This window comes from Equus asinus, chromosome 2 (assembly GCF_041296235.1).
Source record: "Equus asinus isolate D_3611 breed Donkey chromosome 2, EquAss-T2T_v2, whole genome shotgun sequence".
NCBI classification, from domain to species: domain Eukaryota; kingdom Metazoa; phylum Chordata; class Mammalia; order Perissodactyla; family Equidae; genus Equus; species Equus asinus.
Window position 1 is genome coordinate 114371698 of NC_091791.1, and position 12419 is coordinate 114384116.

Below are 12419 nucleotides of genomic sequence, written 5' to 3' on the forward strand. Positions count from 1 at the left end.
ATGGCATCTCATTAATTTTGATATACGTTTCTCAGATTACTGTTGTGGTGGGGCCCCTTATCATGTTTCATGTTGGGTTGTTTGTCTTTTTCTTAATTTTTAAGAGAGAGTTTTTTGTTTGTTTTGGATATGAGTCCTCTGGAACTTACATGTGATGCAAAATCTTCTCCTATTTTTACTCTCTTTTGGGTATTGTTTGATGAAAAGAAGTTTTTAAATTCAGATAGTCAAACACATCAGTCATCTGTTTATTTGTAACACGTTTTGAGCCACGTTGAGAAGTGTTTCCCCACCCCAAGGTCGTGAAAATATTCTTCTACATTATTTTCTCACACATTTATTGTTTTGACTTTCACGTGTTTGTCTATAATCTATGATTAAAAAAATGCTTCAAAGAGCAATTATTGACACTCCTGAAACAAGTGAATATCTAAGAAGCCTCAGAAAAGAAATAGAAGATATAAAGAAGAACCAAATGGAGATTTTAGAACTCAACATAATAGCTGGAATAAAAAGCTGGGTGGATGGGCTCAATGGCAGAATGAAGGGGACAGAGAAAAGAATCAGTCAACAGGAGGACAGAACAATAGAAATTACCAAAATTGAACAGAAAGAAAATCAGTTGGAAAGAAAAATGCACAGAGCTTCAGTGACTTGTGGTCAAACATTCATATCATTGGAGTTGGAGAAAGTCAGGGCTGGAAAAGTGCGTGAAGAAACAATGACTGAAAACTCCCCAAATCTGATAAAGGACATTAACCTACAAATTCAAGAAGCTGAGCAAACCCGAACAGGATAGGACCGAATAAATTTAACAACTTAGCTGAAATAGATCAATTCCTTGAAAAACACGAACTACCATAACTCACACAATATGAACCAGACAGTTTGAATAGCCCCCATAACGATTAAGGAAATTCAATTTATAATTTTAAAACTCTCCCAAACAAAATCTCCAGGCCCACATAGTTTCACTGGAGACTTCTACCAAACATTTAAAGAAGAATTAGAACCATTTCTACACAATCTCTGCCAGAAAATAGAAGAGGAGGGAATACTTCCCAATTGATTTTATGAATGTAGTATTACCATGCTATGAAAACCAGACAAAGACAGTACAGAAGAAGAAAACTAGAGACCAATATCCTCAATATAGATGTAAAAATCTCTAACAAAATGTTAGCAAATAGAATTCAACATATATAAAAAGAATTACACATCATCACCAAGAGGGGTTTATTCCAGGGGTGTAAGGCTGATTCAGTAGTCAAAAATCAATCAATTTAATCCACCATCTTAACAGACTAAAGAATAAAATCACCTAGTCACGTCAATTGATGCAGGAAAAGCATTAAACAAAATTGAACACTCTTTCGTGATAAAAAAAAAAAAATCCCCAAAAATATAGGCATAGAGGAGAACTTCCTCAACTTGAAAAAGAGTATCTACAAAAAACCTAGAGCTAACATTATACTTAATGGTAAAAGACTGAATGCTTTGCCCCTGAGATCAGGAACAAGGCAAACATGCCCACTCTCACGACTGTTGTCCAACACAGTTCATCGTGCTGGAAGTTCTAGCCAATGCAGTAAGGCAGGAAAAAAAATAATAAAAGGCATCCAGATCAGAAAGGAAGAAATAAAACTAACCTAGTTTGTAGATGATGTGAGTGTCTACATAGAACATCCCAAGAAAAAACCTCTTAGAACTACTGAGTTCAGCAAGGTCACAGAGTACAACATAAGCATACAAAATTCAGTTGTGTTTATTTCTCTGTATTAGCAATGAGCATATGGACACTGAAATTAAAAATACAGTGCTATTTACAATCACTCAAAAATACATAGATGTAAATCTAACAAAACGTGTACAGGGCTTGTATACCGAAAACTACATAGTGATGATGAAATGAATCAAAAACATCTAACTAAATGGAAAGACATACTGTGCTTATGAATTAGAAGACTCAACATGGTAAAGATATCAATTCTCCTCAAAGTGCTATGCAGATGTAATGCAATTCCTGTAGAAAACCCGGTAAGGTTTTTTTGTAGACATAAACAGTCTTATTTTAAAATGTATATGGAAAGGCAAAGAAACTATTTTAAAAAGAAGAATGAAAGGAGAGGAATCAGTCTATTTGAGTTCAAGACTTATAGCCACAGTCATCAAGACTGTGTGGTGGGTGGCGAGATAGACACATAGATCAATGAAACAAAATAGAGAACCCAGAAATTGACTCACATAAATAAGCCCAACTGATTTTTGACAAAGGTCAAAAGCAATGGAGAAAACAAAGCTTTTTCAACAAATGGTGTTAGAGCAATTAGACATCCGTAGGTAAAAACATCAACCTCATCCTAAGTTTCATACCTTATACAAAAATTAACTGAAAATGCATCATAAATTTAAATGTAAAAGTTAAACTACAGAACCTTTAGAAATAACATTGGAGAAAATCTTTAGGGTCTAAGTCTAGGCTAGGCAAAGAGTTCTTAGGGTAACACCAAAGTATAAGAGCAAAAATTGACTTTTGTGCTAAAAATGACCCTGTTAAGAGGATGAAAGACAAACTAAAGACTGTGAAACATATTTGCAAACCACACATTCAACGAAATCATGGACTCTGTATGATTTTTGTTTTTTATCCCGAAGTTTTATTTTATTGTTTGTTTCATGTCCTATGTCTCTGTCTCTAGTTTACCCTCAATCTCCCCAAGAGAACTGAAAATATCCTCTGAATGTGATCCTACCCGTCAGGTGTTCTGTCAGCTTTATTTTCTTCCCAGAGACAGTGCTGTTGAGCCTCTGTCTCCTGCTTTAATCAGGACTGGTCGAGCTACAGGCAGTCTGTGTGTGCCAGGTATGGACATGCTAGCACATCCCTTTCCCGTCATCTCAGAATTCCCTTTCTCTCTTTCCCATGTTAGAGCCCCTCTTCTCTTGTTTCTTGGCTTACTCCCTCATTTGGGGGAAATACCTCCTCCAGGACTTTCCTGGCTAAAATTAAAAAGATTGAAACTTTCAACTGTAAGCCAGGATGTAGAGCACTGGGGACCCTTGTACAGTGCTGGTGGGTTTGTAAATTGGCACAACCACTTTGGAAAATGGTTAAGGATTGTCTAGTAAAGTTGAAGACCCAGAAGCTCCATTTGATAGGTATGTTATACCCAAAAGAAGTGTGCAAACATGTACCAAGAGAGAAGCACAGAATGTCATAGCAGCATTACTCTTAATTGCCAAAAGTTGACAGTAATCACATGTGCATCAGCAAGAGAATAAATAGGTAAATGGAAGCACGTTTATGTAATGTATTATTATACAGCAGTGAACATGAATCAACTACACCTATATGCAGTAGCATGGATAAATCTCACAATTTTGAATGAAAGAAGCCAATTACTAAAACTATTTTTGATTCCATTTATATCAAGTTAGAAAAGCAGGCAAAACTAAACTATATTGTAAATGGTAAAAGTATAAAGTTGAAAGCATGGCAGTGATTACCCTAAAGTGAGGGAAGTGGTGAGCTTTTGTTACACTGGAGGGGAGGAATGATGTGGGAGATGAGGCATGAGAGGCCTTCTGTGGGGCTGGCCATGGTCAGATTTTCAAGAGTTAAGAAAATGGGCAAAGATAAGAACAGCCCCAGCCCCCAAATTAGATACTATTTTATTACCCACCACGTGGAGAAAAATGTACAAGTCCAGCATTACCAAGCATTGGTGAGGATGTGGATCAATTTGAACTCTCATAACCTGTTGGTGTGAGTATAATTTGTTAAAATATTTCACAGACAGGTCGGCTTTATCTAGTAACATTGTATACGCATGTAGCATGGAACGGTTCTCCTTTGAGGTATGTACACTTAAGAAACTTGCCTCCATGCACCCCTGAACAAGACAGACCAAAATCCTTGCCTTACACTTTGATGGGTGGAACAAACGGTAAACAGAATGAATTTTAAAATCACCTCCTTTTATTGGGTTTTTTTTAACCTTTGTTTTACCTTTCAAAAGTTTTACCTCTTCCCTTGTTTACCTTTTAAAACTTGGCCTTGAGAATCATAACTCTTCTTTTCCCATTTCTTGGGACTGGAAAGAAATGTTGCAAATAACATGAAAATGGAGATTTTGGTTAGGACAGTAACCATAGTGACCATAGCTGTGTACCTTGGTCTGGGCTGAACTGCTCTGCCAGCATTGTTCCCAAACACCGGGTCACCATGCCAGCAGCACAGCCCGGCCAGCCTTGGACAGGATGGACCTTGCCCAGAGCACGCAGCAAGTGTGTGGGGTTGAGGGGATGAGCCCACTGGGGGTGCTGAGTTCTGTGTGTCCTGTGGGTCAGTGGGACATGCTGCCTGTGTCTGCGTGAGAGGAGCGGGGAGAATGACAAGCACCGAGTGGCCCGGGTCGGGGGCCGCTGCTCCTTCTCTGGGGAGGGTTGTCGTGGGGGAGCTGTTCCGGCTCCTTTAGCCGGGCCCCATGCCCTGCGTGGACTTCAGTCCTGGAGACTGGAGACGTGTCTAAAAGCACTGAAGGCACAGGCAGCTTTCCCGCCCCTCCTCCCATAGGTGGGGTGGCCGAGGCCAAGGGGCAGTGGTGTGTGCAGGCCCCGCCCTCCTCCTGGGGCCTGGCCTCAGCCCTGGCTCTCTTCCTCTGGCCTGGAGCAGATGTGGAGAATCACTACAAGATAATCTTGGACACCCAAGTGGGCCCTCCATTGTCTCTCACTCAAACATGTGTAGAAATCTAGAAATAAAATTGTAATTATTTTAGAAGATCGAATTAAAAGAGCAAAAACGAAGCATAAGGTAGGTAAAGAGGAAACTATCCAGAAGTTTAAAATAGAGGAAAATTTGGCTATGGGAAATACCCTTGACCTATGGCTGTCCCTGTTTTATTGCACTTTTCTGGAAGTCTGCGTTTGCGAGCAGTTGAGTGTGTGTATGATCGTGGTATGGAGGACTCCACCAGAAACGGCAAGGAGGAGATGAGGGAGGGTGGGGATGGCCGTGGGAGCGCGGGATGCGGTGACTTCTTGCTCCTTTCTGCAGCCTGGCTGAGGCCGTTCCACTTCGGGCTGCAGGTTGGGGCCCGGCGTGCTCCGTGGGTGTCCTCCTAGGCTCCAGGCTTTTTAAAACACTTAAATTATGTTTTTTCGTTCCATGTTTCTAATTTTTCGAGGCATTTTTATCTATTCAGCATTTATTGAATGCCTGCAAACTCTCGGCTTTGTGAACACTATGATGGTGGGATGTGGTGGCTGCCCTCAGGGAGAACCCAGGAGACAAGTGACTACAGCTGGATAAACTGTCTCCTCCGGAGACGGGGCCGGAGTGTTCTGCCCAAAGGAGAAGCGAATGGCTCTGGAGAGGGAAAATCAGGCCTCAGTGATGGAGCTGGAGTTGGGTTTTGACAGATGAGTAGGAGTTTGGTAGGCTATAAAGTGAGACAGGAAATTGCGCACCTTGGGAGCAGAATGTGCCAAGTCACAGAACTATGAGAACATGTCTCTATGCATAACTCAGTATGAGTAATTTTCTGATTATTTACTTTTATCTCTTTCTGTTATTCATCTGTAATTTTCTGTAACTTAATAGCTTAGGTTTCTTCAAATTTATCTTTTCTTTTTTATTAATGGCTTTTAAAATAGGAATTTGAATTCATAATGGTGGTTTTCATGGCTTTTGTCAATAATAATTGTTTTGGCTTTATTACTTAAAGGAAACTAAAACAGGATGCTTTGAACTGAGACATTTTCATGTGTTCTTAATTGTGTAGCTCCGGTGTACTGGGCGGGTCAGGGTGCCGTGCTAACTGTGAGGTCTGTCTGTGTTCCTCTGTCTAGATTAAGTTTGACAGTGTCGAGGTGTGTGTCTGCTGTGAGATGCAGCACCAGTCGTCAGGCTGCAGCAACCTCGGGGACACGCTGAAGCTGAACCCGCTGCAGGAGGACTGCAACGCCGTGAGGCTCACGTTGAAGGTGACGGCCGCGGGCCCTGCTTGTTCATGCGTTTCACCCCGGGCATTACAGACGTGCTAGGAAGATTGTATTACTGTATGTATTCCTTGATTTCCTAATTCACCTAGGTAGGTTCAGTGCAAGAGGGAATATCTTTCCAGAGAACATTTTAAAGGATTATAGATTTCCACTTGAAGCGTGTTGCTCTCTGGATCTCATGTTCCATTTTTACCATTTCTCCTTCCTGCCTCTGACATATGCAAAGCAGGATGTGAATGGTTGAAAGAGATCTTCACAAAGGGGGATGTGCTGCATTCTACTGCTTTCCTAACATTTTTGCTGTTACATCATCAGGGAACAGATGGGTATTTATTTTGCCTTTTTAAAGTATTTGGAGAAAGAAATTTTACAATTTCCCATGGCAACCTATCCTCACGTACAGCGTCTGATTTTTTTAAAAAATGACATGGAAAATTGTTTGCATTATTCTTTTCTTTTTTTCCTACGAGTGTTTTTTACTCCTGAAAACAAAATTGGCTGCTTAAAAATGCATATGAACAATGAACCCAGTTCTCCTCTTTTCCCTGAATGAAAGAGTGCTAAAACTGTTTTGAAAAGGTGTGGCCATGGTGAAAAGTTGGTGGCAGAATTGTGTTTACCGTGTGTAGGGAGCTCGGTATAATGTGTAGAGGGGACTCCGTGTGCGGGGAACGGGAAACTCCAGAGAGCCACCCTGGAATCTGGGGAGAAGGGAAAGCAGTGTCCCCTCTGGAATTGGGTGCCTGTGATTTGTCCTCCATAGGTGTTTTAAATGCTGGCGAGATTGACCACTCGCTCTGGGTGAGCTCCCTGTTGACGCCGGTGCACCATGGAAATGGTTGGCAAACGAGCACGATGTAGAGACAGAGGATGCTCCTAAAGTACATGATGGGAGTGGGCCCCGCGTCCTGGCTCCTGCTTTGTTTTGCATGGAGGCATAGTCCACGGTCAGTGGTCCCAGCAGCCCACCAGAGCGAGAGATACAGCAGGGTCAGAGGAACCCAGACTGTAGCACTCAAGGGCCCATCCTCTTACCTGCAGGGTGTTTCTTGCTCGCCCACGTTGCATACAACCATGGCTTTTATCTTATTACGTCCTGGGGCCAGTCAGGGTCAGTGCCTGAAGCCTGCCATGGCCCTTCACAGCTGTCCTGCGATGGGGACCTGGGCAGCCAGTGCTCACTCTGAGATCTCCTTCTGACAACTCCTAAGTCACCTCCTCAACCTGAGCACCTTATCTTTCCATGGTTAAAAAACATAACAAGACAGCAGGTAAGTATAATTACAACGAAACCACTACCCCGAAGAGCTGACAAATCCCCGAGGGAATCTCACATGCTGGAGGCCACGTGAGTGTGCCAATGCAGTTAAGCAGCTAAGTCGCCTCTCTGATGAGTTGAGGGTATTTGGCCTGCTCTCCCAAGGCCTCGGAGTTCTTATTGACATGTGCACTCAGTGGACCCTCCCAGGACCCACTTTCATGAACCACCAGCCCCGAGGATGACAGTGGCTCAAATGGTGATGATGGTGTTGGAACAACAACACTCCCTCTGAGAACGCAGCCAGGCCTCGAGTGAGCTGGCGAGCTGGCAGTCTCACCCTTTGCCGCCATTCTAGTGCCCTGATGGGAAAACCACTTGGGGTGGGGTAGTAAAAATGGAACAAAGTGAAGGATACGGAAGTCACGAAGTTCAAGTCAAGGCTTGGGGGCTTTGGTGAATGGCTCACCCCATGGATGTTCAAATTGCCCAGGACAATGGTAAGAATTGAAGACAGAAGAAAGACCTCACCAAAATTCTTAATGAACTTATTTAAAAAAAAAAAAAACTTAACTAGAAGTAAAGACTGTCAGAGCTGGTGGCACAAGGCTCAGAGGAGGCAGGATTTTTGACTGAGGTGGGAGGCCAGTGATGTGAAAGTAGCAGCAGTGACCAGCCTGCCTCTGCCCCCAGCTGAGGGCCTGATCTTGGGGGGAGCTGAGTTTCATCCAAGATGAAGGGGATGGGAGACCATTAGAAGTGAGGTCTGTTTACTGCTGTCTTCCAGCTTTGTAGTTTTCCAAAATTGTTTTGGCTATTCTAGTTCCTTCCCATTTCCATATAAATTTTGGAGTCAGCTTATCAATTTCTACAGAAATCCTACTGAGATTTTGATTGCGATTGCATTGAATCTATATGTCAATTTGGAGAGAATTCATATATTCATGCTATAGCTCTCCATTTTTTAGGTCTTTTTTCATTTCATCACTGTTTCTTTCATCAGTGTTGTAGTGTTAGTATATAGATCTTAACGGTGTTTATAATATTTATGCTTAGAGTATTTCATGTGTATTAGTGCTGTTTTAATGGTATTTTAAAATTTTTAAATTATTCTGTGTTCATTGCTAGTACATAGAAATTTGATTTTTGTTATTGATCTTCATGTTGTGAACTTACTAAATTCACTTATTGTTTCTAGTATTCTTTGGAAATCTATGTAGACAATCCTGTGATATGCAAAGAAAGGCAATTTTACATCTTTCTTTGCAATCTGGATACCTCATTTCTTTTCCTCGCCTTATTGCACTGACTAGAACCTTCCGTACAGTGCCAAATAGTAGTGGTGAGAGCATATGTCCTTACCTTGTTCTTGACTTTAGGGGTAAATACAATGTTAGCTCTAAGTTTTCCGTAGATGCCCATTATCAGGTTGTGGAAGTCCCCCTCTATTCCTAGTTTTCTGAGGGTTTTTTTAATCACGGATGGGTTAGATGTTTGTATACTTTTTCTTCTTTATTCTGCTAATATGGTGAATAACATTGATTGACTTTCGAATGGTGAACCAGCCTTGCATTCCCAACAGAAACCCCACTTGGTCATTTTTTCCTGAGATATATAAAGTCTACTGATGACCCTGTCAAAGACATTCTTCATTTCTATGACTGTGCTTTTTATTTCTAGCTTTTTAATTTGATTCTTCCTTAGAGTTTCCATGTCTCTGCTAAATTACCAATACCACCTTGCATGTTGTCTGCCCTTTACACTGGAGCTGGTATGTGACTCCATCTGCCCCAGGTGTGCAGGGGCTCATGTCTTTCTGTGCAGATGTCTGTCTTTCCTTAGAATTTGGGTTACCTGATTGCCTTGTGACCTCAACTGTCTGATCGGTTCAACTTAAGTTGTGAATTTGCAGTGTCCAGTGTCTAGTTGTTGTAATGGTGGGGGCAGTGCTCTTTTTAGCTTTCTGCATCCTAAGCAGAATCTGTAATCATTATCCATAATGATCTCCCCTCCCCTAGTATAGAATTCTTGAGGAACGCATTGCTTTTTTTCCCTTAGGGGTTCACAGATAGTGTGCCCTTCTCTTTTGACATTAAATATTGCTGCAGAGAAAGATCTTAGAGTGAGCCTAATGCTTTCTCCCTTTCTGGTATATGGCGGTCATTAATGCTGTTTAGAAATTTTTCTAGCTCTGCACCTTCCCTCTATGTGGTAAGATTGTACTTCCTAGTCCCCTTGTGGTTGCTTAGGGCCATGTGAGCAAAACTTAGATGTGTTGCTTCCAAGCCCAAGTGTTTACCTGTAGTATGAGATTCTCCAGAGCTCTTTCTCTCTGGCATGGTAACTGGCAAATTACAGGGGGTGGCTACACTGTCAGCCTGAATGACTACCATGGGCAGAGTTCCTGTAACTCACCCACATTACCCACATTCCCCACATTGGGCGTGTAGCATGAGTGAGAAATAAACTTTTGTTTTTTAACCCACTGAGATTTGGGGGATGTTTGTTACCACAGCATAACCTAACCCATCCTGTCTGATACAAGACAACATTTTTTTGTCCAGATGTCAATAGTGTTTTTGAATTATCAAGTCTATTAACTTTGCTATGATATGTCTCGATACTGATGGAGCTTTCTTGAATTTACTATGGTACACAGTATACGTTTTGCACAGTGAGTTTGCATCTCACTTTATTTCAGAAAAGTTTTATTGAATATAAATTTGAATTTTTGCCTGTTCTCTTTGTTTTAGGTTAACTGTACATTTCTTGAACCACTTTACCTGTCTTTCATAACTATCACTTTTTTCTCTAATTTTTTAAACCCTTCCTTTTCCATGTCGTTTTGCTGTTTTTCTAAAGCCTCTCTTCCTAGCCTCATTTTCTATGTGAGTCTTATCTCTGTGCTCTGCTTTTGAGGGGATCTGGAGTTTTGGCAGCTCGCTTCTCAACTCTTTGTTTTCTTTCTCATTTACTCCTTGAGCGCTTGTGTCTCTGCTTTTAGCTCTTAGATTACAGCAGCCTTCTCTGTTTAGTCCTAGTTTTCACCGACAGATGTCTCTAGTGAGTTAATTACAGTGGAGTTTTCAAAGCGTTTTGTACCTTTCTTAGATCTTTTCTGAGGTTTGTGGATACTTCAAAGCACTAACGTGAATTCTTAACCCTTATCGAGCATTATGCTCTATTTAAACAGGCTTTAGTGTAATTAAGATTTTGTACTTCCTTCTCATAAGAATAGGTGCTGCTTCCTCTGAGACTCACATAGATCTAACTGCCACATTCTCCGGTTTTCTTGTAATGAGTGGTGCAGTCGTTTTTAATATAATCGTGACTCTTAAAGTCATCAGAGCCAGGCTGTGGTTGATGACTGCCCCACAGTAAGGGGTCCGCAGCAGGGCCCTGGTGTTGGTCCTTGGTGTTAAGACTCTCAGGACACACGTGGGTGGTGGGAAAGAGAGCCACTCTGGGAAAGAGCTGCTCTGCTCCTGCGTGGAGCCAATTTCAACGGGAGTCCTTCCTGTAGCTTGCAGGTGTTCTTGACACTTAGCAAAAGAAGGTGCGAAGGGGAGTGTTGCTTCGAGTAGTTTGCATTGCTCACTCTTTTCTGGTCAGCAATTAGGGTGGATTCACTGGTGTCTTAATCGTCTGATTTGAGGCTTTGGTTATCTGATTAGTGATACTCCGTGCCTAAATTTCCATATTAAATTATGGACTATCCATACTTTGTATCTAATGAACTCAGTTTGTGCTGGGGAAATCCCGTGTAATTGGTTCGGAATCAAAGCTCCTTTGATTTGAGTTGTGTTTGAATTAACTGATAGTGATTTAATGGGATCGTCTAACTACTTCCCTACCCTTATGCCACTTTCCCGCCACTACCCTCTGATGCCTGGAAGGTTGTACAGGCACAGTCGTCTTCAGGGAACACAAGCAGAAACCAGTCTTCTTCCTGGTTAATGAAGACTGTATTTGGAGTCCAGAAGATGATGCAGACACTGCTTCACTCATCCCTCAGATTGTTTTCAGGGGTCGAGAGGCCCTGTAGCCCCTCTCCCTTCATCTCTTTTCTGCCCTTCCAAACCACCCTGCTCCCTGATTCTCTGGTTCTTCAGCGGAGAGCCCCTGTGGGCAGACAAGCCTCTCTCTTGAGGGTATCGATAGTCCCTTAAGCATACTGACTCCTGCCGTGTTAAAGATTGCTGCTCCACCCTGACAGGGCACAGAGGCGACCCAGAACTTCATGGGCCACACAGAGATTCCCAAAATGTAGAGCCGGAGGGATGGAGCATCCTGTTGTCCGTCCCCAATTGTGTGGGTGGGAGGACAGCAGCCCAGAGGCAGGTCAGATGGCTCCTCCAGTCCCTGAGCAAGTCCGATGGTGCTCAGGGCTCCTTAGAGGGTCTCAGTCCTTCAAGACTCAGGTCCTGCTCCCTGACTGTAGGACCTGGCTGTGGGCATTCCATTATGAATAGTCCCTAAATAAGGTGGTCAAAAAATTAGGATTTCAGGGCCAGCCCTGGCAGCCTAGTGGTTAAGTTCGGCACACTCTGCTTTGGCAGCCCGGCTTCAGTTCCCAGGCGCAGAACTACACCACTCGTCTGTCTGTGGCCATGCTGTGGTGGCAGCTCACATACAGAAAAAGAGGAGGACTGGCAACAGATGTTAGCTCAGGGTAAACTTCCTCAGCAAAAAAAGTTAAAAAATAAAAATTAGAATTTCAGCATCTCCTTTCCCAAAGCACTGGACAGTGGTGGACAATTGCTAGTAAAAGAGTAAGTTTACACGTCCCTTTCCTGATTAGATAATGTCTAGGCTTTTGGAAGATAAAAGATGTTTGGTAGTTTTATGGTTGTCTTTGCCAAATCAAACTCAGCAAAAGATTGTAACAATTTTTAAAAGGTTACAAAAATCAGAATTGTTAACTAGTGGAATATGCTTCATCATATGCTGATATTATATCTTTGCTGTATCCCAAAATGTCATTACGGTTTTATTATAATGACATCATTCTAATTCAACACAGAGTTAAAGATCCGTATCTGGTTTAATTTATCAAGCCATAGAAAACCAAATTACTCAAAGAAACCCTATCAATAGATAAGGAGATAAAAGTTTCCCAAGAAATCAATCAGTTACTGAGTTTCTGTGCTTTCTT

The 12419-nt window shown here is 42.1% G+C and overlaps 1 protein-coding gene across 5 annotated transcripts in view; it reads left to right on the forward strand.

Moving 5' to 3' along the window:
* The window catches only part of ENTREP2 (endosomal transmembrane epsin interactor 2), a 430698-nt gene that overhangs the window by 355729 nt on the left and 62550 nt on the right, over nt 1-12419 (forward strand). For 3 of the 5 annotated variants that reach the window (XM_070496625.1, XM_070496647.1, XM_014845488.3), the window contains one exon: nt 5854-5988. The exons of the other annotated variants lie outside the window; for them this stretch is intronic. In XM_070496625.1, coding sequence (XP_070352726.1) covers nt 5854-5988 — 135 coding nt within the window. The remainder of the gene's footprint in view (nt 1-5853; nt 5989-12419) is intronic. 5 annotated transcript variants of the gene reach the window in all.